General features: G+C 35.7%; 2 protein-coding genes across 5 annotated transcripts in view; both read left to right on the top strand.

The window, feature by feature from the left end:
• LOC144437192 (interferon regulatory factor 4-like) overlaps positions 1 to 8,468 on the top strand; it is a 32,114-nt gene extending 23,646 nt beyond the window's left edge. For all 3 annotated transcript variants that reach the window (XM_078126080.1, XM_078126081.1, XM_078126078.1), the window contains exons 5-9: positions 479 to 566; positions 1,449 to 1,619; positions 2,618 to 2,860; positions 4,915 to 5,137; positions 6,753 to 8,468. In XM_078126080.1, coding sequence (XP_077982206.1) covers positions 479 to 566; positions 1,449 to 1,619; positions 2,618 to 2,860; positions 4,915 to 5,137; positions 6,753 to 7,209 — 1,182 coding nt within the window. In that variant the 3' untranslated portion in view covers positions 7,210 to 8,468. The remainder of the gene's footprint in view (positions 1 to 478; positions 567 to 1,448; positions 1,620 to 2,617; positions 2,861 to 4,914; positions 5,138 to 6,752) is intronic.
• A 250-nt stretch (positions 8,469 to 8,718) lies between these two features.
• LOC144438258 (uncharacterized) overlaps positions 8,719 to 27,500 on the top strand; it is a 19,077-nt gene continuing 295 nt past the window's right edge. Inside the window, exons 1-7 of one of the 2 annotated variants that reach the window (XM_078127309.1) lie at positions 8,719 to 8,878; positions 10,993 to 11,179; positions 13,988 to 14,168; positions 17,147 to 17,353; positions 18,648 to 19,739; positions 22,747 to 22,984; positions 24,693 to 27,500. The exon at positions 24,693 to 27,500 is cut by the window's right edge and continues 295 nt beyond it. In XM_078127309.1, coding sequence (XP_077983435.1) covers positions 8,742 to 8,878; positions 10,993 to 11,179; positions 13,988 to 14,168; positions 17,147 to 17,353; positions 18,648 to 19,739; positions 22,747 to 22,984; positions 24,693 to 25,020 — 2,370 coding nt within the window. In that variant the 5' untranslated portion in view covers positions 8,719 to 8,741 and the 3' untranslated portion in view covers positions 25,021 to 27,500. Of the gene's footprint in view, positions 8,879 to 9,503; positions 10,143 to 10,992; positions 11,180 to 13,987; positions 14,169 to 17,146; positions 17,354 to 18,647; positions 19,740 to 22,746; positions 22,985 to 24,692 lie in introns of those variants that run through there. The other variant, XM_078127310.1, reaches the window with a different exon arrangement.

Below are 27,500 nucleotides of genomic sequence, written 5' to 3'. Positions count from 1 at the left end.
GTTTTTGTATGTGATTGTGCAGTGAATTCCATCGCGTCGTACGTTATTGGGCTAGGATATGTAACAACCACTGTGACACAATAGCTGGTTTATAATATTGATAAATTCGAAAACTACCCTGATAATGTACTAAACGAAAATTTTAGGTTATGTAATAGTTACCGTCTTATAAATGGAAACAATTTTTATGTTATTGTTTTTGTTCAATCTCGAAGTATACAACACAACACGCGAACACTTATAATGATCTTTAGTTTCATTGTACTATAGTATAGTATCTGTCTTGATGGACTGATTTTATCATATTTGTAGATTTCGTCGAACTAAAAATAAACTTTGCAAAGCTACGTGTAATGTACGGATGAATTTAGAAACCATAAAATGTAATGGATATATTTATCTGTTGACCAGCTTCAGTTGTATCACAATATTTGTCTTTTCTAACTGAATGTTTTAAACAATATCGTCCTTTCTCTAGGAATATCCTGTGATTCCTGGTATAAATCATCCGCCATACACACCGTCACGACGTAGCCATGGATTCGACGGAGGATCGTTCAATCTCGGTAAGTGTAGTCTTTAAACGAAAGAATACAATATACGGCTTGGCTGGTGGCGCTATTGATTCAGTTCCTGTACTTGCATTATTCACACTATTACCATCACGGCTGCTAAATACTTGTGTACCATTATAGTGTCAAGTTACTCAAGTTAAATACACTGTATTTTTTTTCATAAATTATTTTTTAAACTACACTTTGTCTATCTGAATCGAATCTTATCATTCGAGTAATTTGCGAAAATTAGTTTTGACTTGACTGATGACTCATAGACACTCGGGATTGATTTTAGGGAAGGAAAACAAAAGTCACGATTGCGTGGTGATAGAGGGCGTGCTATCGATATGCGTTCTCTGTGTTCCCCACTAAGCCGATCCACCGAGGCCGAGCCTGACCCGGTACTTCTTAGGCCAGCGTTCCAACGTACAGTCATACACTGTTTAGTTGGACGTTTGTTTCCTTTGTCACTTACAGATGTACCACATTGCTCGCTAGAATGAAAATTTCGGCCTTTTTCTTACAAACAGAAGATTACGAAATTTAACGTCGTTTTTTTAGTTAAAATCTGTTCAGTTTATGGTCTTTACTCTTTCATGTATTTTCACCCCATCAAGTCTAGATGTTCTGTCAATTCATATTATATACATGTATAGACAGTGGATTATGAGTTACTCATCATGTGTATTGTTTAATGTTTCACTTACCTCAAATTCTGTCTACTTTCATTTTCAAGTCTATAGTCATTCTTTGAAATGCCAAGCTACTTGTAATTCATAGAAAGGATCTATGCTATACAATCACAGTAGTGCATTCTAGAAGATAGACAACACAATATCGTGTATTTCAATTCTTATAACACTGATATCCCCTTTCTCGTTTAATTTGTAGTGATAAGTCCACCACCAACAACATCGGATGCCTTTACCATGCCGGCAGCAACGGCTACGTTGGACGATCTTGACAACATTATACAGAGTGACTTGGAAGCTGCTCACGACTCACCACCACATACCATGTCAGGAATTCCTAGTACATTCAGTTCGTGGACGTCCACGTCTGGTTAGTACTAACATGTCTATTTATACAAATGTGCAGTTTTTAGCAAAACCGCATTTTTTTTCAGAAAGTCAAATTATGCCGTGACATTGATTTCCACGTCACAAGTGTTCGGAATGACATGTCTAGAACATTGTCGTAAAGTTAAATCACTGTCCTCTTTATGGCAGTACAAACTAGCGTATTTTTTCTCCGCATCAGTAGAAAAGTATGCACTGGCTCTGGAGTGAAAAAACATGATAAGTTGATATTTTTTTTAGTAATATTTAGTTATTTTTTAGTATACGTGACGAGTAAAGTTACAATCAGTAAGATTGGGGTTATTTTTTCATAATGTACAGACATTTTCCATGAACAATTTGTTTAAAATATTATGTAACAGATGTTCGAAATGTAGAGATACGAAAGCCCAATGTTTTCTAAACGAAGAAATATAGGAAAAACGCCAACGAAGTTTAAAAAAAAAATGTAAACGAAAGAATTTCGCTATCGCTGTAGGTGGCGCTGTTCAAATTTCGTTAAGACGTCACGTGGTAGATCACCACCAACATATTGAATAACATTGGTGTGGTAGTTACAAACTATACTGTACTGTCAACAGTCCATTTATCTATTATTCATCGTAAATTAAAGTCGAAATATGGAGAGTGGTTTTAATTATATTATCAGTTCATCATGATGTTAGATTCCATCTAACTTGTGTAAATATAAATATAAATATATATATATTGTCACGAATCTATTTTTCTATTATCCAAATATCACAACATTGCCGATCACGTGTCTTTATGTGTACATTGAGTGGCCTTGTGATGGCGCACTCATTAAAATACATGTACTCTGATCGTGCAATGAACAAACATTTTTTTTAAATCTAAAACTTTTGGTTTTTTCTTTAAAAATTGGGAAATTTGTTGTTGGGTTGAAATGGCATGGATTTTAGAAAAAGTTTTTAAACCCTTTACAAAAAATTTTAAATATGTTGTTTTTTTCGATCCTAGATTCCTCGAGCCATACGTATGGTGACTGGAGCAGCTTATCTCCGACAAGTACATCAGCAACCTTTGGATCACCTGTGAGGAACGCCATCAAGCGTCAATACAGTGATGACGACTCAGACTACTCGCCTAAGAAGCTAAAGATCGAGTGTCAGTTTTCACCATGCTCTAGTTCAGACAGTGGAAGTGACAGCGACGACAGATTGACAATCGATTCTCCATTAAGTCCCTCTAAACTACCACCAGGTAAATTAACATTTTGATAGTCACACCAAGCTGTTTTGGATAACCCACATCCTAAAAAAACAACACTCTTCACCCCACCCTCTCTCAACGCAATTTTTCTTGTGTCATCATATCCTCGTATTTCTTTCCAAGCTTCATAAACATAGTTATTCATCAAATTATGGCATTAATAGTAATTGTGTTTGTGGACATTGTTATTATATTCAAGGAAATAGATTTGGTCGAGATTTGATATAAAATAAATTGTTAACGGTAACAAAAAAACACAGGATGGGGAACAAATGCGGCCTGGTCAATGAACAAGATGATGGTTTGTTATCTTTCATTTACGGCCTGTTCGTTATCTATCGAAAGAATCTAGAATCGCTCTCTGGAATCGAAACTTTAAACACAGATGGTGTCCTTTTGATAGGGAAAGTTTCAAAGTGATGCATTATCAACGAAACGAAACAAGTCATCAGTACATGTAGTCGGTCAGTCAGTCACCGGTGGCCACTTTCGATCATGGCTGACATCACGCCGTCAAACAGATTTAGTCTGAAGTAACTTGTTGTGCGTTGGTTACTTTCAGCTGGTCAGTGCAAAATAACAACCAAATAACAACCAACACGAGGATTAACTATTATATCATTGTTCATACCTGTACAATCAAACGCCACCGGAAGGGGTGTAATATTTAATTTCTTTTAATGTGATTTGTGAAAAGTCCATGTCATATATTAAAGTCCCATATTTCCATAAACCAAATTTGAGTAATAATTTCATAAATTTGAATTGCTGTAGCTCTGTCGTGGCGTGAATCCCCATGCCTCTTTTTTTCCGAAAACATCAGTCACCGTTTCCTCATATATGCGAAGGCAGCACCGGAATGTGTCTGGACCCTGGCTTACATGTACATGTAAAATGTTATTACAATGACAAAATGTTCGACATTTCATGTCTATATAGCTTGGGTTGAAATTTTTCAAATTCCCCGGACAATAAAAACGAAAGTTATACTCTATATTACATTACATTACATTGCACTATGTTTGTCACATCGAAACGGATACTTCTTGTTAGATACTTTTATGTCAGTCCTATGAACCAGGGTTGATATATTTCTATCTAAAAGCTAAATGCGTATGCAGGATTGTCAGCCAATAGTGAAGACAACTTTGGTTTCTTGTACGCACACGCTAGCAAAGGACTTCCCTTCAATTGCGCCTCCACATGGTGAATAAGAGAAACATGGTATGGGGTTTTTTAGGAGATGATTCCTGGTCTTAGTATCTGATTTAATTGTTTCAATATTTGACTCCCGTCTTTATCCTACTATACCCCTGCACATGTCGAATCAAAATTCATTGACATACGCATACCCTGCCACATTCATTCTCGCAAACCAGAGCTATTGTTTCTTCCGCGACAATGCGAAATAACGGTGCATCTTGGACGGTGCCGTAAAAGAGGCTGCGGTTTACGACGATGGCCACATGATGCATTGTCAAGTTACCGTATATGGACACGTGTCCTCATCCCGACTTAATAGCAGAACTAAACAAACCCGTTGATACGCCTGGTTTATACACTTGCTCAATTATGCTCAACAACAACAACAACAACAACAACAACAACAACAACAACAACAACAACAACAACAACAATAACACATAGGTTACTTGTTCAAAATAAATTTTCAATCAACCACTGCTTATCTTTGTTTTACTTAAAAACTCATTTGTATTATTACGATTTCACGAATATAAAATTACTCTACCTTAGTAATCTTGACATTTTACAACAACAACTTGTTGATATTGTGAAATAGGTACTCAAACTAACACAGTGAGTAGTTAAAGGTCGGAACACAAAAAAAAACTTGAACAGTTATGGCGACAGTGTTCATCGTCAATCCATCACCTTACGTCATGTTTTTTTTACATGCTAGCATATAAACTAAGAATAGACCACATTCAAATATCAAATTGTAGATTTATACACCGAGCGAAATTTTTCTGACATTGTATATCTGTATCTCATGACCTCTGACCTCTATATTCTCATCTCTACAGAGCATTACCTGCAAGTCAAGATCAACTACAGATCAGCTACAGCGACAGAGTACCGCGTCACGTGTCCCAGGGGCTTCCAGCTGTGCCGGGAAATGGACATGCACCACCAGTCGCATGTTATGAATGGCTTTGAGAAAATCGCCTTCCCAATGTGTTCCAGGTGGTGTTCCAACGATAAACAGAACCATCTCACATCAGTCCTTCTCAATTACATCGAAGGAGGGTAAGTTCAATATTTTAAATTGTTCCTCCCCATGTATGCGGTGGCCCCCTCTTCCGTTAGTATGATTCACCCCCTCCCCCCCCCCCAGACCAATATTCGTTGAGTTCTTACAAATTTAAGATGATAATTTCCAAGAATATGTGCAGCAATATCGATTCATGAAAATGGAATGGAAATCCCTGGAATCAGCTGGGAAACTTTACCATTACTGTTTCAAAATGACTCAAATATTATACGAGTAATTTTTTCAGCGAAAAGACACGCAATATTTGATGATGCATTACATGGCCTTGGTTCAAGCAGATAACTTTGCACCGTGTTTGAAGAAAGGAAATAAATAGTAAAACTGTTTCAAATTTATGTTGCAACGGATAAATCTCGAATTTGAAATGTTATTGAAAGAAATTTAATTAGTAACTGTTTAAATTTCCAAACTAGTCATAGAAAAGACTCGAATCATGTTATAAAATTGTATACATATATACCTCACGTAGATTGTTCTACATCGCCGTACGTCACTACCTATCGCCGCATCATACATTATGCATTTGGCAAGATCTTGAGAATTGATTCCGAAACGTTAGTCATTGAAATCTAATACACAATATACATACATCCCTTTACTTGTTTCGTGAAGGACAACGTAATGCTACGTGCTTTTTGTAAGCTAAGTGTATATCTAATCGGAAAGAAAAAACACCACTTTGATCTGGCATACGAGAATTCATTTTTTGGTCACAAAATAATTCTTGTATTAGTGAGGTTTCAACTGCCTAAACTTCAGAATTGTTTGCTAACAATCACTGTGCACTGTGACAATAAATGTTTCATTCCCATTGTGTACAAACGAATATCGTATACGTACGTGCAGAACTATCGCAACGGTATCAATAACAATGTATACTTGATTGTACCGTGACATAATGCACGCACCTTTTGAACTTGACCGGTACACGGTACAAAAACTTGCTTTAATAGGTGCAGTGAATTCCGATGCATTACGGAAACGACGTGTAAATGCGGATCGTCTTCACCTTCGAGTATAATCTGATCATGATAAATCGTCATGTTGCGGGGAAACAAAGCTTTCACGAAAAAAAAACCAACCCTGTAATTACAAAAAACTAAAACACAGATATCCCTACTTTGAATTGAGGTATACCTCTCCATGAATTGACAAACGCGTAATTTACGTTACCTCGTGATATAAAGCATCGTATTGTTAAAGTGTGATCTATGAAGCGTACATTCTTTTATTTCCGCAAGTATTCGCACGTATTTGTATTTCCTCAATGTAGGATTTTGTTATTTCCGTGTGGGTTACCTACGTAACAATGACGCCATTAGTCTGAGTGAATTATTCCATGTTTACATATTGTATACGATACAATGAAAAATCGACAATATTTAACAAAGTAAATATTGAAAAATAGCATGCTAGTTTATTGTTGTCCAAAATTAGTCCTGTCTGTCTGTCTGTCTGTCTGTCTGTCTGTCTGTCTGTCTGTCTGTCTGTCTGTCAATGACCTTTTAAACCGTTCAAAAGTTTGATTTTTTTGATTTTTTTAAAAAAAAGAAAAGATGTACAATTCTTTTTTTTTGTGTTTTTCAACAGGGTACAGGTCGAAACTCTTGATGGTGATGTATACGCTACCCGACTCTGCAGGACCGTCTTCTTTTGGAATACTTCATCAGCCACTCACGAACCACAAAAACTGCCACGCAACGAACGGGTGAAGATATTTGATAGCAAGCAATTTGAAATGGAATTAGAGCACCACTTACAAAATGGGACACCCAAACCATCACCCCCTCATATTTTCTTCGGTGTTGGACAACGCTGGAATTTGGAATGCCCACTGAGAAATAACCTCATTTCGGTGACTGTGACACCGTTGAGGGCGCTCGAACAACGTCGCCTGTATGAGCGAACGAGGAAACCAAGTTATAGTGCCCGAGAGGATATTGAACTGCCGTCCGGCTCGCCCCCGCAGACACCGCCCTTGACTCCGACGAGTGAATTTAATCACATGGCGATGGCTGTACGAGCGATGCAAGCCTGTAGTTCTTGAGATACCACATCAAATTAAACTCTGCCAATAATTATGATGTTGGATCTGATGAGGCCTTCGTGTTTCAAGTTGTAAGCCGGTGGATAGCCTCCTTGCATGCACAATCAGAGCCTATGTGTGAGAGAATTTCTATATTTTTGAGATCAAATATTTTTTGAGAGTTTATGAACTTTTCGTAGGGTTAGCGTGCATTTCACCAGCAATCATTAGGACAGACTTACATGTAATTACATTCCAACTGTACTAGCTTCAACTTAAATCTTAGTACAGACGTGAAAATGACGGTTTTTGTAACTCGGTTTGTCACGGTTCTACTTGACAATTTTGGACACATTCGCCAAATGCAAAAATATCACCATGGAAATGAGTGGGGGAAAAAAACCTGCTTACAACATTAAACTTCAATGGAGGAAATGATTTTTAAACAATTTGATGAATGGATCGAATATTTCGTGCGTCACTACTTCAGAAGTTTGTTCCAGCAATGAGTTCCTCAGAGGTCCTATCGTCCGATCGAAGAATAAATTACGTCATAATGTTTGGCTTCTGGTAACCAATCCGATCAGAATTAGAAGCGTGACATCCGAGTCGGATTCGGATTGTATTCGGGATTTCCACGGACACAAGTGATCACATTGTATCGAATTACGTACTCACAGAGAGATTCCTGTATAACCAGACACTAGATTAGTATGATAGTGCCATGTACACGGCGTGTGACTGTCGATAATCGCGACACCGAGTTGTTGTTATACTTAAAGGAACCAACTTTTTACTTACTGACATTGTTTTGTTTGAGCTTTATGTACTTATTTGTCAACATTATCCAGAATTCGTAAGAAGAGCACATTATTTTGATTTTCTGACTTTATTTTTCTTTTTAGAAGTTTGAGAACATTTAATGGTGAAACAACCGTCACTCCTGGGAGAGAGGGAAACATTCCAATTTATTGTGATTTGTATTACCGCTCACATTTCCTGGGATGATCAGTAGTTTATACCATTTTATTTTCACCGTTTCGCACAATATTTACCAACTTTGCACACTTCAGGTAGAAACTCTTTTCAATCAAGAAATTCGATTTTTTTAAAGCCGAGAGACAACAAATTGGGAACACAATGCCCGAATGAAAATACACGTGTTTCTCAACTCGTAATTAGAGAGCTCTGTTTACAAACTGGCATTTTTAGTAGTATTTTCAACTAAGCTTGTTTTTTCCTTTTTCTCAGTGTAGCTTCAAAAGTATATTGAAAATAAAGCACTTTAAATTTAATTGCACTTTTGTCAGAAAATCATTGACGTCACTACATTATAGGGAGCGTGAAAATCCCGCCTTTCTACATACATCTATTTCCACGTCATATGCAAGTGACTTTGACGTCACTATATTGTAATAGAGAACTCCGTGTGTGATCTCTTTACGGTTTCAGCGTGCAGCGTCACAAATTTGCGGATCCGAAACTATATAGAAGCGCGCCCTCACACGTATCGACCTCAAAAAAGATATTGACAATGATACGAGCGACTGCATATGCATTTACATGTTAAATGTATAGTTTCTACTACTCAACGAGGGTCAACTCAGGACGCCTCGCTTAGTCATCAAATACTCGCCAGCTACATAACATGGTGTGTACTTAATAGATTCCTGGCAAAGTTTTTTCCAAGGTAAGTGACAGCAGTTTACATTGCCGACAGGGTTGAAGAGGGTTCCTGTTACTGACGATACTAGATCATCCTGGAGCGTGTATATATTTCAGAGGCCAAAGAAAGGAAAGCTGTCCCAACTTTTAAAAAATACGGGTTCTCAAATTCTTGTATACGCGTACGCATTCCACCGTTGAAAGCCGTGCGTGGGATTGTTCATTCACAGATTTACTTTAGCACGTGAGGACAACTTTGTAATTTCATTTTCACTTCAGCTATAGGTGAGCATGTACGTTACACAATTTTCTTATATGTTATCATACGACACGGTAGAATTTCGCCGCTTTATAATCTATCCGAAGATTATACAAGCATGATTAAGCGCTTTCGAAACTGAGTATAGTACACAGTGAACACGTAGCGCTTGTGGTGATTGTGTTATAGGCCTGCGCAGAGTTGTGTAGAGATATCGCTTTCAAGTCGTTGCCCCAACCTTGACAGCTTCCTGTTTGTACCTCGCGTTTTAACACCATTTCAATCGAAACTAAGTTCAACGCTCGCTCGATATTTTGTCGGGAAGTAGTCTAATTGGCGTGACGTGGGTTGTGGCCGATCGACTACATAACTGTGTATATTCTTCAATGTGAATTAAAGTTCATGTCATGTGCTAAGCTTGTGTTTACTTCGCGATCGGTTATTTACTCAAATATATGACCGTCGCCATTGCGGCGCTCAGTAGATATAATATATCGATACTAAAAGTCAACGGCAAACGTATTCGTTTCGCGTCGTCGTGTGCCAAATGTTGAACGAAACGCTATGTAATTTGAATAACTGCAAAAAGCACGTCAACAAGTGCACCGTCTTGAAGTACGGAAGTGTATAGTTCGTAGTACAGGGCTAGTATTACTAATTTATATGTTGACGCACACAGGAACAGCACATGAGCAGATTGGAGTTTCGTTACATCAATACAGCTGGGATTCCGCCCTTAGCTCGTTACGGCATACTTTATTTGGGAGTACATCTTGAATTTGATGAGGTGTCAATAATTTTATCTGAAATCGAGTTTTGGTATCGGTTTTCAAACTTTTTTAGATCTCATCATTAGAACTAAGTCGCTCTTGAAGTGAGGTGGTTCCGCGAAGTCATCACTGACAAGACTTTTCGGACCAATGCAAAAAATATCCGTGACTTCTGCGTACGACCAATTAATACACATAATAGCGAACGACTATCGCACTCGCACATTGGCTTGCATCACTGGTAGGAGGTATCAAACAAGGTAAATGCGATGTCGAAACATTTTTTTAAAATATTCAACCATGAAACGAGAATTTTAGTTTCAAGCCTGTGGACGGTCTGGATTTTGCAATGTACTGCAAGTGACACGTCGCCGGCTCGGGACGTGACGTCGTCGCTGCGAATCTCTTAGTGGGACCTTTTCACATAACGTGTTGGTATCGTCACATATTTCGGGCGTTGGTAACTTTACATGTAATCGCAAAATATTATTTAAAATAGTTTTTGTATGATATTTCCCCCCATATTACATGTAAATATGAACTAGATAAGTTCTGCAGTCAGGTGCGACTGAGTAAGCACAAACACTCGTGCCGTCTTCTTTCGTTGTGTATTTATATATTTCCGCGGAAAAACCGGAACAATAGTCAATACCTGTACACCGGCTTCCACGTACTATAAATTTGAAGAAAAAAAATGCTTCCCAGATTTCAGAGTCAAGTAATTTTCGCTGAGCAAACAATTTGAATGCTCATAAAATGCATGTTATGTTATTGTATAAATTTGTACACGAAAAGAAATTTTTTTTCAAAAATTATTCAAAAAGTTGAATTTTAAGTATTGCATTACGTTACTGGAGTCGGTGGTTAAATATGAAATCTTTGCAACTTTCACTTTTAGTACTCCGTGTACACGTAAACATATTTAAAACTTGTGGAATATTTTGAATGGTTTGTTTTATTATTCAAATTTGTTTGTTTCTGCAAACTGCTGTGAAGAGTTTGTTCCTGTTTCTAAAAATACACACATGCAGTCGCTCTGTAGCATTTCCTTTCATTTTGACCATGTGAGAAGGAAACAAAAACATAACGTGCTCACTCTATCCTTGCCAGATTGACAGACATGCTCCCAGAGAACGTACACAGACTTAGGCTGCGGCCATGGATTGTTGAACAAATCAACAGTGGAAACTACAGAGGGTTGGACTGGATTGATCCTGAGAAAACCGAATTTAAGGTTCCATGGAAACATGCAGCGAAAAACGATTACGATCAGGAAGAGGACTCCAAGATATTTCGGGTAGGTCAAATCTTTTATTTACCAATCATAATCATCAAATCAAATTCAATAAAATGCAAATGTGAAAAATCAAAGTCCCTTCCACTAGTCAGAGAATGTTTTGTCATAAATTAAAAAAAAAACTCAAGGTACGTTATGTGTTATTTATTACTTATATTGCATCACAATTTTGGCCACCAAAGGTTAACCTTTATCGGACCATTTTATTTTTGACCAATCAATATTCACCTTTTAAACATCAGTTTAAACTGGTTTGAACCAGTTAAAGCTGAATTTTCCTCCATCAATATTTACCAAAAAAGTTTTCTTTCAACAGATAGTAATTTTGAACTTGATCATTTCCTGGTTTCATAAATGTGATTATGACACAGCAACAGTTGAAAATAACAGCTGGTAATAAAAATAAAAAAGTTTTTGAACATTTGACTCAAAGTTAATCTAGTCTGAAAAAAATGACAGATTAACAGGTATCTTCTTACCGGAATTTGATTTTTGAAAAGTTATCATAGTCTCCAATTTCCAAAAAACAGGATCTTGCTAGCTGTTTTACTGTCTGAGGGTAGGGTAAGGGGCCGTCCCTCATGAATATGCAAATGACCCAGATTGACAATTTTCCATTGATTTGCTCCAAGAAAGTGGAAGTTGTTGAAGATCGTATTTTCAGCAAGTTTTAATAGTTGTGATTTAATGAGTTTTTGGGTAAACAGAAACTGAGGTGTGGGAATATTAGGGACTGTCCCTATATTTGTGGCGATGTAAAGTAATTTCAATACCTCTGCATTGGAATCTTTTCAGAAACATTAAAGTCAAACATTGCAAACTTTAACTTTGTCAATTTTGCTGATATATAAACAAATTCTCTCCATGAAGCAATCTGTTGACTAATTTTCAGTTATCACTAGTCTGTACATTAAGTGTACAGCATAGGCCTGCATTGCTAGATTATGAACAAACTTGGCTGTAGTAATTGTCCTTTAAGAGTTGTAGTATTCCTGGTGGCCAATTCTAATTCTGGCTGAGAGGGATTTCCTCAACTGATAAAATACCAGGAAGACATGTGTTGCTTCTTAGAAGGAATAGAAACCCCCTGCTTATGGCTATTTATTGAATACGTGGAAAACTGATATGCAAATGATTCCTGGAAGTCTGGGGTAGTGTTGGCAATCTGTGTCACCAGAGTGACATAGCTATTTTTTTTAATAGGCTACAGACCTGTGTATGTACGTACTGGAGGGTTTCCTCACACCATAGTACCTGGAATAGATCAACTTCTTCCAAGAAAAACATGGAAAAGCCCTCCAATGAGCTATATTTTGACTACCTGGAATAGTGTCGGTGATGTTTTCACAGAATGTAGTTACTATAAGTATGGGATCTGTTTTGTTGTCGGGTGGTCACCATAATCGAGCCAGTGGTCTGCTGTTTGCAGATTGAAATATGTAATTAAAAAACATGAACTTTAAAGCTGGGCAGTTTGCCCTGTTTTGAAGAGTGTACAATTTCCACCATTTTGGATTTAATATTAACTTCACTATGTCGTACTGCATACTTTAAATTTTTGACCCAGCCTGTCTGCAGTCTTTCAAAACATGACATCTTGATTTGCAATAAAAAGGAATTCTTTGACAAAAGGGAACCAACAAATGAGACTGTCCTTGCATTTTACAAATGTTAAAAGCTTAAAAAGAAGTAAATAAGAATTAATAGTTTTAATGGGAGTTTAGGGTCAAGGATCTTTGGCAGGCATTTGTACTCAAATATTTATGATCATCTCCTTGGCATTTATGGAAACACTGAAAAAAAAACCCACAGGCAGATGTCACTGACTCCTCAAACCTTTTCTAATGTTTCTGTTAACTCAAAAAAAACTGTCAACAAAGTTGTTTACGTGGAACACTCAGTGATTGCGAAATAGTGACACTCTTCCAATGACGTTCGTGATCTGGCAGAGTGCCAGTTTTTCTTTCATTTTCAACTCTCTTTATTCATGTTTACTTGGTTGCCAACTCTGAAACAAAATTCCTAACAGTTTACTTACAAATACAGAACAAGATGTTGATGTAATGCTTTCGTTTATCAAACTGGTACAAAAGTGTATAATTTGGGTGTCAGACTCATATTGACCGCTGCAGTGTCACAAGTATTATGGTCTGTTGTCCAGGCATTGAATGCAAATTAGAATCCCTTTATATACTGTTATCTAAATGTGACCTTTAACCCCCGGCAATCTGATATATAATATACGTGTACACGTCAATTTTATGATTATACATGTTATATAAAACTCAAAATAAAAATCATTTATTATATTACTTGATTCAATGACCTATTGTTGTAAGTGGCAAATAAATATTCCCATGAATAAATAATTTTTAAAAATACTTTTTGTCACATTCCTATGCGCGACAGTGAAACTTCCGCAGAAATAACAAACTATATATTGTGAATTTATAATGATAAAACAATATGTTTTATGTGGAAAATAAAACATGTTTTGTGACGTTTGGAAATTGCCAATCTGAAATACAAGATAAAAGTCATTGAAACAGAAGTATGTTTAAAGACATACTCAGATTAGGATAAAAATTTGGTGAGAGAAACGGTTGTCTGACAGAGCAAATGGAAAAGGTTCGTCTAGAACAAAGGAATTATCTGATGTACTGAGTCCTTACGGCTCCACTGATGAGACACTCTTCTAACGATAAAACCTGGCATTGACTCATAGACCCTTAAAATCAGTTTCCTCATCTTTTTTTTTTTCGTCACCAAATTTGATGAAATTCTATCTTTTTTGTTTCATTTTACCAGGCTTGGTCGCTGCACACTGGCAAATACAAAGTGGGTATAGACAAAGTGGAGCCTGCAGTATGGAAAACGAGGTTGCGAACAGCGCTTAATAAGCTACCTGATGTTGAAGAGGTTCGAGATAAGAAAATCCGAAGCCCGGATGGTATTCCATATCGAGTATATAAATTGCTTCCACAAAGAGGTGTGTATATATATTCATATTATCAGATTAGCAGTTCCTAGTAATAGTATGCATGTCATATACTGTATTTATTACCCACTACCTTTAGATTTTGTAAATTGATAGAAATCATACCATTCAGTTTACTGCATCAGGCATGATGGTCCAATAAACATGTACACGTACTATCTATAAAGTTAACATGTTGGTTGTTATTTCAAATGTCGGTGAACCACCAGACTCAAAACTAGACGACACCAGCTCCTAAGCGTGCGGGTAATATACTTTATTTATCACCTTGTATTCTTAGATTTTGTGCTTTAATGAAAGTCATACCATTTAGCTTACTGCATGGGGTCTGATGTTTTTTTACGTTACTTCAAATGTCAGTGAACCAGACTCAGAACTACATAACACTATAAGTTCCTAGTGTGTGTGTATTATACTTTATTCATCACCATGTACCCTTAGATTTTGTGCTTTTAATAAAAAACATGCCATTTGGTTATTTGGGCCTCACAAGATATTTTTATAACATGTAAATGTACTATCTATAATAAGACCTGTAACATGTTTATTATTGCAAATGTCAGGAATGAGACACAAAAGCTATACATGTCTCTCTAATACTACATTTATCACCATTTTTGTATTTCAGTAAAAATCATCAGGTGTGATGTTTTAAAAAATATATATACACACAGTTTATATGAACTTGACATGTTGATATTTATTTTGAATGTTAAAAAAAACAGATGCAATGTCTGTATATAAGATCAAATTGTCATATACTATATTTATCACCCACCTACTCTTAGACTTTGTACTTATTTAAAAGATCATGCCATTTGCGTCACTTTAATAGGCAGGCACGATTGTTTTAATAACATGCACACACACACACACTTTAAATAAACTATAATGCTGGGATTATAATTTCAAACATCAGTGAACCAGACCCTAAGCTATGCAAGATAGTTTACAAATCCTAACGTCCTAATTCCATATTAAAGGGGAAAAAGGGCACTGCACATAGTTTCTATGCAACTAGAACATGTACAAAATTTAGGTCAAGGTAACTGACTGGTGCATTGCATATAAAGTGTACTTTGTCAATGCTTGCAGATAATTTACGACGATATCTTACACACACTGAGCAAATGATGAAATTTCACAACAAAAAAATTCCAGATGTGAAAACTGAATTCGAGTACTTTGCACTACTTTTAAATTTAGATATTGGCATTGAGATATTGAACATACTGAAAGTACACGTACTATTTATGTCTGGCAGGCACTCAATGTGTCTTAAGGAGTTTACCATTTCTGAGGGTTTTGTAGGTCACCGTTTATACTCATTTGCTTTGCAACAGAATATGTATAGTTCACTCATTTAAAAAAAAATTAATGAACAAACTACAATGAACTATCTCCCCTTTTTGTAAACCTTGATGTAAAAAAAATTATGCTGTTTCGGATTTTGTCTTTCTCGAACTCAATCCCAGTTTTGCACTAATAATATTTTGTATGTGTTTGTAATGTTGTGAATGTTTTAATTTCTACAAGACAGTTAAAAGTGCTCTAGATCTCTACTCAATATTATTCGGGTCATTTGATATTTATTTCATCCGCCAATCATATCCTTGCGTTGTTTATGGCATATTTGAAACCATTGACCAATGTACTATATGCAGTGCCTCAGCCAACTGTTCAGCTTCTCATATATCATGTCATCGGTGTCATCCAGGGCTGAATATAAACCTATACTTGTCGTCGCTCACACAGACAAGCTTAGTAAACCTAATATGCATATGGGGCGAGTGACTCTCGCCTTCCTCAATGTCAAGCCACAAAAAGGTCACCGATTTAGTAAACAACCAGACGACACTCCTGCCTGACCTGGCAGTGTGACAGTCAGCCTATTTAACGGTCTAACTATCCAATGAATAACCACATTGTTTGGTGTCACTGCAAACCGATTACATTTTATGTTCACTGCACTTCAAAGTATTAAAATAAATGCTTCTCATTCCCTGACAATGACCCAGACATGTTAGATTTTTCTTGAGTGTTTTTTTTTTCAAACAGTTGCTGCCATGGCAACTGATGAGCAAACCAAGGTGATTGAAATAAGATCTAGCTTTATATCTGAAACACTCATCAGGAGAGAGGGTTTCACTTTCAGTTTTGGTATGCAATATGCAAGGTCTTTTCAATAATAGAAATAAGTATGCAGTGAGTCACAATCAAAATAAAGAGTTCACTATTAAGGTCAAGGTCTGAATCTCAAATAACCATGTGAAATAACGGCTGACATTTTTATGGAGGGATGTTCGAAATTTTTTTAATTGGGTGTAGAGTTGTATGTTTTGTATTCATCACAGAATGGTCAATATTTCATTACCGTAGTAACTACATTGAATTTGTCCTTTTACTGCATACACAAGGTAATTGCATTACATGTGCAAAAATGAAAAGTATAATAACATTCTCGTTTGTACTGACTTATGTTATTCCAGTGGGACACTTTCATTAACATGACATCAATATCATATGGGTAAAAAAAAATGAATTAATATTTTTGCTCTGATAGGCAAATTAAATTTCAATGAACTGAACAATAGAGTTGACTTTGAAGTGCCTACTTAGGTATTATGACCACAATATTCATATGAAAGTTGAACTCTTTTGTACTGTCTTTTATCATTCCTGTGGGACACTTTCATTAACTTGACATCAATATGATATGAATTAAAAATGAATTAAATTGTTTTGATATGATTGGCAAATTGAATTGAACAATAGAGTTAACTTTGAGAGTGCCTACTTTGGTATTAAGACCACAATATTCATACGAAAGTTGAACTGCATGGTTGCCATGGTAACACTTTAAGATAACGATGAGAATTTTAAATGTTCATTTGAGCAGAAATCGTGTTTTAGCTATGTTTTGGGGTGAACACTATGATTATATCTGTGTAAATTGATGTCTCTTTCAGACCATCCTTGGAGCCGTAGGGATGATGAAGAAGATGATGAGGAGGATGATGATACAGAGGAAGGGAAAATTCCATCTCCCAAGAAAAGACTCATGAATGTCAGGAAACGTCGCAAATCTTCACACTCTTCAACAGATAGCAGTGATTCCTTTGTTACCATGCCAACTGAAAGTAAGAAAGCCAGAAAAGAAAATGACTTCCTAAGAAGTAAGTGTTTTTTTACATAGGTTAAATGCTTCACATTGTTAAGACATTGGCAAATTAACTGTCAAGAAGATAACACAGACACATTGATATAAACTATCAATGGCTGTAATTATACTCACACTAGGGAGGCATCTCTAATAGTGAGATTTTCTCAAGTGGTTGCATGCACATTCAACGTCATTCAGTGTTTACATACGCTATCTTTATTACTGGGTGATTTATATAGCACATAATCAAGGCATCCATATCACCCACTTGTGTAATCTACCACATGAAACAGCAATCGTTTAAGTCTGTGTCTATCTTAGTTTGCTAATAGCTTGCTTCCTATAGTAATATATGTAATAAAGTCAAAAGCAGCAAAAGTATGTGTACTCATTTGGGGGCTTTTTCAGCACCTGACCATTTTGGCCCTAGACGTTTCGTTATACCTAAGATTTCGGCATCACTACCCAAGATGATGTGGCACCACTTCACAAGACAAATCAGTTCTACTAATTGAATGCTGTGATCCTTCTTTCATAAGCAACTAACCCTAACCCCTAACCGCCTAACCCTAACCATCTTGGGTATATGCTGAAACATCTAGGGATGAGACTGAAACGTCTAGGGCTGAAATGGTCAGGTACCGAAACAACCAATTACCATTTGCAGTGATGAGTGTTATGACTTACATATACATACTGACATACATATATCAAAATTGACAGTACATTATAAATTATAGTCAATATGTAAATGGGCTGGTTCATCATTGACTTAAATGAAATTTGTTGGGTTTTTCTCCTATTGAAAAACAAGGCAAAACATTGTAGGTAATGAGTTGTATGCTTAAAACAGTTTTTTTTAGCATATTGAATAACTGCTAATGCAGAATGTTCCGAGATATTAAACATTTTAACTTACAAGAATACGTTTTAATATGTTTAATATAGACAGACAGCTTCACCATAATTTGTTTACAGAAAAGAATACTAGTTTACATCAAATCATTTATTTATGAAATCAGTTGAGAAAACATGTGTTATGAAACTTTCAAAATTGAAATTCAAAAATGTGTGTTATTGTTTATGAAACGGTTATCATCCATATGGTGTGAATCTCCATCAGTAGCAAATGGATTTTTACATAAGTATATTTGAAATATATTTTCATCACACTTATTTGCTGCAAATAAGTATACTTGTAATATACTTACAGTATACTTCAGGTAAAAATGTATTTTGGTAATGGGTATTTATGTACTAGAAGAATCTTTTCTGTTGTTAGAATGTTTGTGTTTTTCTGTTTATAGCTCATTTTAAGAAGAGAGACACCTTCAGAACTTTTGAAGCCACCATCAATCCCACTAAAAGTCTTAGAGATGAAATAAAGGATGAGAGGGATGCAACGTCACCACCTCAGAATAATTCCTTAAAGATGACGATATCAAGAAAGAAGGTATTCCCAGACACGTTACCCGTAACATCATCTAACGGCTTGATGGTGACAGCTACAGTGGCAGCTAATGGGCTCCCCGTTGCCATGACAGTAGTGCCAACATCTCATACGACAACATCTTCATCATCAGCATTGAATAAAGTGAATTTGCCGCTGCAAGGAACTGCTGGGAATAGTGGAATGAATGGTGCAGTTACTGCACGACATGATTTAAGAAACGCAGCTCCTGATGCTGTATATTCCATCGCAAATGACTCTAAAATTGCCAACAACATCATAGTAAACGGACATTATCAGCCAAAACCTGTACCTGATTTCAAACCTCCCATCGTCAATGGCATTCCACATAAGCTATCACCAAATAACACTATTTTGTCAAGCCCTTCCATCATTAAAAGTGAACCCATGACCACAGCTGCTGTATCACATCCCTTTATTCAGATACCACACATATATGGAAGCAGTAATGGGCTAATCCTCACCCATCCTACTACCATGGTGACATCGCTTGCACAGTCTTCACCTCAACTCGTAACAGTACCGACAACATTCAGTAATTCAGTCATTCCTACCACCGCCATGCCTCCAAGCATAGCGACAATGCCATCGCTTCTCCCCACATTCCCAAACAGCGTTGTCACGGCATCCACACAAACCAGAGATGAAAAACCCAAGATAAACAATTCAATGCCAAAGATTGAATCTGTTGTCAGTCTTGGCATGATTGCGGCAAAACTCAGGGAAAATCACAAACTTAGTTATTCCGATGCCTTTGATAAGGCTCACTTTGATCTCAATATCAAACATGATGATATGGAGGAACAAGAGGAGGTGAGAAAGATTAAGGAGGAAGATGATATACAGCCCATCCCACTGAACTATGTCATGAGACACGGTTTTGGTGCAGAACTGAATAGCAAGTACAGAGAAGGAAGTTCACCGCATAGTAAGTATCAGAGACACATAATATAATATCAGTTTTAAATTACCAATCACATATCTGACATCAAAGGGGCAGCAAGTAAGACTCGTTCAGCTCTAGTATTTCAATCCAAAAAAGATCCCATTTCTCGAGCAGGTTACTGGTGGGGTTTCAGTTTTCAGTTTTCAATTCATGAGTGACAACATGTTAGTAAATAACATTTTATGATAGCGTGAACATCTGGTAAAGATTGACAGTAATTCCAACATATGAGTTTAATCATATCGTCATCTATCATTCAAAATGTGATCTCTATGAATTTTCAAGGCAAGGGTAAAACTTTGACCTGAAAGCAGAGTTATACTTTCGTAAAAAAAATAAAACATTTATAAAATTAGTTGCGAATTCTTAAAGTTTTGCAAAAAATTAAAGAAATATTTCTATGCTAATGTGTAATCTAAAATAAAATATCGTTATGTTGGTTTACTTTTTCCAAATCATGGTATGCTGGTATGGCAAATCTACAGACATTGACTTAGGGTTAACATCAATGCCAAGATATCGTTTGCAGACAGGGCAGCTGCTGAGATAATCGCTATCAGACATCGTATTATTCATTATTACCCCAACAATTTTTTCTTTAAAAGTGACTACTTCAAGAGGCAAAAATTTATACCCCTATTAAAAAAAAAAACTAACTTATTGAAAGCAATTGACCCTGTAGAGTGTGATATGTATTTCATATGGTATGATGACAGGTAGACTTTATTTTTTTTAAAAAACGAAAAAAAACGAGCACTTTAATAAAGAATTAAATGATTGTAAGAAAAGAAGGCGAACCATTATGGTAAAAAACAGGTGTAAAATGTAAACAGGAGTATCGGTAATAAATTACCATAGAGACCTAATTTAAATTGCTTTCAGGTGAAAGATAATCTCACCTGTATGTCTGTATAGACTAGTTTATCGATAACTTATAAATGATGCACATGGTGGTGGCATTTAACATCGTCATTGGTTATTATCGGTCTGAGAAAGTTATGCATGGGGTATAATGCCGCTATTGTGCTCAGAGTGGTGACTATTATGGGATGTTGACCATTAGACTTTAAATCTTTCAACCCAAGAACAGACTTGAATTTTTAACAGCATAATAGATTGTCACGTAATATGAATTTGATGAATGGTACAATGTATTTCTGTTGCGGTAGATTTGGCCTATAAACATAGCTTTGTTGTGTAGGACAAGATTTAACCCTGCCCCCAAAATTAAAACATGTATGTATAGTCTGAATGCCGACGTGGTATCTAACAAGAAAGATAATATCTGACAGATTCGATGAAGGATAGTACTTAAATTAGGAGGCGAGTCATTTTCACAAATACCGTTTACACCTCTGTTCTGTGTGATGCGACTACCGACTACCGGTATGTCTCTGGGGCAAGATTTGACCGTGAATCGACGACTATCGTGTCCTTCGATAGTGAGACACCATATTGTACATTTAAATAATACTGTCTGGCCAAGTGGAATGGAAATAGTCAGTTGTCTATCACCTCTTTACTGGGCAAGGTCATCCGTGTCAATGTGAGGTCAAGTTGTATTCAACTTAGAGAGAGACATCAGAAGAACCAGGCCACCTAGGTCACTTATATTTAACAAAACAAAATGCATACACAATTGTCATGTTAATTACACTCTCTACCTGAGTGTTTGAATGGTAAACTTTAAGTCGAGAATATTTGCTAGTGTCTGTTTCACTTCTTTACATTGTGATTTTCCTGACAAACACTTAAAATAAGTTTACAGTCACAGATTAGTATCTCAAATTAAACTGTAAATCACAATCAAGAACACTAAGTTATGTTCATTTTGTTATATTTTCACTTTCAATGTTTACGTCTGCTATTTTGATGTTGCTATTTTACGGGTGACTGAATCAAGCTGCCATTGGAAATATCACGTACTTCTTCTGGTAGAGAATGATACATTTGTATGTTGTTGAAGACAGGGTCTGAAGTCCAAACGTTTGACACCCTTCATAAATAGCACGAGTTGTTAGATCAGAGACATGTTTATTTGGTGATGAATTTGGGAGAGTGACCTTTTTTTAACGTTTTGTGAAAATCAAATTTTGCATATTACTCTTGCATATTGTTTGTTTATTTCTTGGTTCTCAAAGAATACATAGTTTAGAGCTCACAACAGAATAAATAAAAACAATATAATTAAAAAAAAACTGAAAAAGGCAAGGAAAAACAAAGACAAGCTACACAAATACACAAATACAACTTAGCAATGATTTAATAATCTGACGGCTGACAGGACAAAACTCTGTATTGAACTTTGGAGCATTTAAGACAATGGTATCTTCGCCCAGATGGGAGAATATCAAAATATGCATTAAGTGGATGTTTATCATCAAAAGCAATCACACCGTGCCTTGTGCAGTACTGCACGTAAATGACATGTAGATGTGAAAGTTGATATCAAAAGAGTAAGAAAATAAATGAATGATTCAGATTGAATAACAGGAGAACGTCTGGTGTAAATTCTTGCAGGCTACAGGACATTTGTACTGAATTTGTCAGTTTATACTTCTTGTTGTTATTGTTGTTGTTGTTGTTGTTGTTATTGTTGTTGTTGTTTCCGTTGTTTGTAGTCAAAATTAAATACTATAGTGATGACTGATAAGTGTTAGGATTTTTTTAAAGTTTAATTACGAAAAAAACACAGCTCTATATCTTTATTTTTTTAAATTACGAAATCAAAAATTTGTAATTCTGTTTGATTAAAAAAAAAATCACAAGATCTGAATATATAAACAAAATTCTTGCTCCATCTTCTGACTTGCTTTCACTATGTTCACAGAGCATCATCAGACCAGCAAAACAGAATAAATGGATGATACTTTTTAACAAAATTTATCTCTGCAGCTTTTTAAACATTTTGACTTTCACAGGGTAGTATGGTCATCAATGTATATATATATATATTTTTTTTTACAAAATTGTTTAATTTTCATCGTAGGTGATGAGTTGTTGATTGAAATCAACTACAAGTCCACCAAAGCGTTGAAGTATCAAGCCAACAATCCCAAGGGATGCCATCTTTACTATGTGAGTCCAATTATCAGAGAAGAAGCCATAGAGATTGAGTACGGACCACTCGATGCTGACCAAGTCACGTTTCCAGATTTCAACGAATTCTGTATGTCCGACAAACAAACCAAACTGACAACCACCTTGCTGCAACATATGGATAAAGGGTATGTTATAACTTATGATTAGAGTTTTACTTTTGCTTGAAATTTATTAAAATGAGAAATAGTTCATAATTTTTCATGAAATTTCATCATGCTGTGAAGCATTCATTCATTATCATATGATATTTCACTATTTTGAAAGTCATACATTTTCATAACGTTGATTTCTGTGTCTGACAGCTAGTCCACCATTTTTGGATTTGATGACATTTCAGGATGATTTTGCATATTTTATCATTTCAAGGACATTTTATAAACTTGCTTTAAAAATTGTTGTTTTGTTAAAAAAAAAAATTGTTGACCATATATGTCTCCGTGACTACTTAACCTAATATTAAAGTGACAAGACTCCTTATCTTTGTTTATATTATCTGAAGAGAAAAGGGAAATGATATTTAATAATTGTTTTCCTGTATGCCAACCACATCGTTGATTGATTAGTCTCCTGTTTATAGTTAGTAGTTGATTGGGAATAAATCATATCATGTGACTTTGATGAATGAGGTTTAGGGAAACTTAATAGCATTATGATATTGTACTATAGACTAAATTACTGTGTTCGTTGTGGTGCAGTTCTCTATAGAGCTAGGTGTGATTTTATGAGGCATTGATTTCAGTTTACACTCAGATCGTTTTGTTGTAAAAAAATCCTCTTCTCTCTAGAACTTTGCATTTACATCAAAGTTATTTGCTTCATGTACTTTCATTTTGAACTGAGTATCAAACTGGCCAATTTATATTTATTGTCAGCAAGGAGATGGAAGTCGCTATTAAATCCAAAATCATGATACCAAATTTATTATCTCAGAGGCATGTTTTGGATATATCTGACTTAAAAAATGTCATTTGCCAGCATAGTTATACTACTGTCAAGTCAGTACGTCAAGTCAGATAGCCATGTCTCTGGGCTAAACTGTCAAGTCAGTATGTCAAGTCAGATAGCCAAGTCTCTGGGCTATACTGTCAAGCCAGTATGTCAAGTCAGATAGCCAAGTCTCTGGGTTATACTGTCAAGCCAGTAGGTCAAGTCAGATAGCCAAGTCTGTGGCCTATACTGTCAAGTCAGTATGTCAAGTCAGATAGCCAAGTCTCTGGGCTATACTGTCAAGTCAGTATGTCAAGTCAGATAGCCAAGTCTCTGGGCTATACTGTCAAGCCAGTATGTCAAGTCAGATAGCCAAGTCTCTGGGTTATACTGTCAAGCCAGTATGTCAAGTCAGATAGCCAAGTCTGTGGCCTATACTGTCAAGTCAGTATGTCAAGTCAGATAGCCAAGTCTCTGGGTTATACTGTCAAGCCAGTAGGTCAAGTCAGATAGCCAAGTCTGTGGCCTATACTGTCAAGTCAGTATGTCAAGTCAGATAGCCAAGTCTCTGGGCTATACTGTCAAGTCAGCAATATGTCACATCAGATATGCCAAGTCTCTGGGCTATACTATACTGTCAAACCAGTCAGGTCAGATAATCACAGGGCTACAAATTTATGTGCAAATAGTTTCATCACTTTGAAAATTGTCAATAAAAAATGGTTTAATACAATATTGCACTCAAGAAATTACCATAAATCATAAAATGTCAGGTTTTGTGCAATATTTTCAATGACCTGTGTCTAACATGTGTGTGAACTTCCATCGACCAGTCAAACACAGACAAGTTGGCTAATAATTGCTTACTTTGTCCTTTGACCATATTCTGTGCTATCTTATTTACAGTGTGTTGATATACAGCAAAGATGGTGACGTGTACCTAAACAGATATGGGCGCACTGTCATATTCTGGAGTACGTCACAGCATGAAAACCACGAACCAGAGAAGACAAAACGTGGAGAAAGAGTCAAGATTTTTGACCACCAAAAGTTCACAGCTGATTTGAGAAATTACTTCTATCATTCAGGACCATGTCCTGCAACTCCTAAAATCTACCTTGGAGTTGGACAGCAGTGGTCAGCAAAATGTCCACTGAAAAACAACCTTGTGTCGATTATGGTCACCCCTCTGACAGCAATGGAGGAATACATCTCTACCATGCCAACCAGGTAACTAGGTGACAAGAGGTCAAAGTTAAGTGTCTGGTACGTGTCTGCAAAAGAGTACACATGGATGTTGCAAGACTATTCACGTAAATGACAGCGTTTTCGAACCTCGAACTTGTTCTTTTTCACATAAATTCTACTCAGAATTTTTTGAGAGAAAAAATTCATGTGAAAAGTTCTCAGTGACAGACAAGAGTTTCAGAATTTCTGACTGTAAAAAAGAGGATTTCTGCAGTTATTTTCAAAGTAAAGCTAAACACATATGGTACCAATATCACAACGCTGTAGTGAAGATTTTTTAATAGAAAGCTGCAAAAAAATTCTGTGAAATTTTTCACAACCTGCCCATGTTTTCACCCAAAAAAATGTGACTAACTCTAGACTTAAGGCCAGTCACATGTCACTGCCTAGCACCAACTGAAGGATTTATCCGCTAGAAAATGATCAAATGACAAAATTGGTGTAGCAGATTTTTAGGGAATGAAAATGTCATTTTTTTTGCAATCAATATTTATGATATTAACGTAACAAATTTACCATGCAGTGTAATTTTTGACATATTTTCAATTTTACTTCCACTTTCACTTTAACTTATAAAGGCTTGCATTTAGAAGTGATGTCTGGTAATTTGCATATGTATAAGTTGACCTTTGACCCAGCTTTTAAGTTGCATATGTATAGGTTTGACATGCTGAATAGGGCAGATTGAGTAGATTGCACGAGCTATGGGCTTGGCATATCAAAGTGAAACCTTTATACAGTGGTTTAAATTTAGATATTTTGTCATACTAGGTTGTGATATTCTACTTAAAAACAACAGGCCAGTCAGAGTTGCAAACTCTACAATTTTTAAACGAGATGTTGTATATATTTTAAGTATCTTGACATTACCCTTAGATAACGTATGTATACAGACTTTTGGCCAGTTTCTGAAAAGTTTCAAAAAAGTACTCAAGCGTTTCTAAGTAATGACGTTTTTTTAGGAGAGGACTCAATCAAACCAGTTTGTTTATTTGTAGGAGAGATAGGAGTGACCGCTTTCTTTGTAATATATTAACAGTACAATAACGAGATTCTAATACATCGAACCATGCTATATTTCGTAGAAACAAGTATAAATAATCAAATTCATTTTTATCGTGTATCTTTCCAGCAAAATTACAATGTGTATTTTTATTCATTTTACACACTCCCTGCAGCTTGAATATTTTACGCTTTGAGGAATTTTAAAAATTTTGAAACAGAATCGCTGAGCTTAGCAAGAAAAAATATAAAACCCACGATATATAAAGAAACGTAAACCTGTTGATGATAGGTGTAAAGATTTTCTTATTCCATATTTTCAGTTAATAGATTTGAATTGTACCTCAGGTTAATTCTAACTCAGAACAGAAAATATATTTTTTCAAACAAGTATAGCATGTGATTACTGATGATGCAATTGGTATTTTCCACCGACTGTATCTACAACAGGTTACCAACAAACTAACAAACAACACAATCAATGTCAATTATGGTAGGCCACTCACCATTGGTCACTCAGTATCAATACTGATAATTTGTACTATTTTTAAACCAATCAGGATAAGCTTTGTATCTTTTCAAAGGTATAAACTATCTTTGTTTATTTAGTGTTCAATAACTTTTTTTTGTCACTGCCTGAAATGTTGCTATTGATTTAAGTAGTAATTCTCAAACATAATCACGTCATTAACATTTTTCTGGTTGACAAAATTTTGTAATTCTAAGGATTGTATCAGTTAATCTCCAGTTTGAATTTCTTGTCAAAATGGCAGACATTTTGAACCTTATCCACTATAATATAACAAAGAACATACTTTTTAGCAGTTCACATTCAAATTTAAACTCACCATTTCGTCAATGTGAGCACGTTTTTTAAAAAAATCAGTTATAGCTTAAAATGTCACTTCTGCTAAATGTCTTCTTTTTTTTGAAGAAAAAAGTATTTGTCGCGGGACCAGACCAGTTTCTCATTGATATTTGTATGGTAGTCAGTCTTTTTTTAATCAAACACAGTACTTCTTATCATCATTGCATCTATACGTTGGCGGCAATTTAGGAAAAATGGTAAAAGATTAATGACAGGGATATGTATGATTTAGGAAAAAAAGTTAATTTTTATCAAATTGTAGCGATATGATTCTGGTATGGAGTATTTTATTCTTGTAATCAAAGTTGTTCTTCTTGCCAGCGAAAAATGCATTTTTTTTTGCTTTCGAAAATTGAAAATATGCTTGAATTTTTTGATGTGTTACTTTTCTTTGTGAAATCAACAGCTTGGTGAGCCATCTTTGTAATCTTAATATATGAACTGAAAGTTCACAATTTCTTCTTAAGTCTGCTACAAAAAAAAAATGACAATCTGTTTGTACAATCATAACATCGTTTATTTTTCAACAAAAAAGGGAAGTGGTACACAATTCCTAATTGAAGCAACATCCCAGTTTTAGACAATCATGTCTGAAC

Source organism: Glandiceps talaboti, chromosome 7, assembly GCF_964340395.1.
Source record: "Glandiceps talaboti chromosome 7, keGlaTala1.1, whole genome shotgun sequence".
Lineage (NCBI taxonomy): Eukaryota > Metazoa > Hemichordata > Enteropneusta > Spengelidae > Glandiceps > Glandiceps talaboti.
Note: the sequence above shows the minus strand (reverse complement) of the source record. Positions and strands in the feature narration are given on the sequence as shown.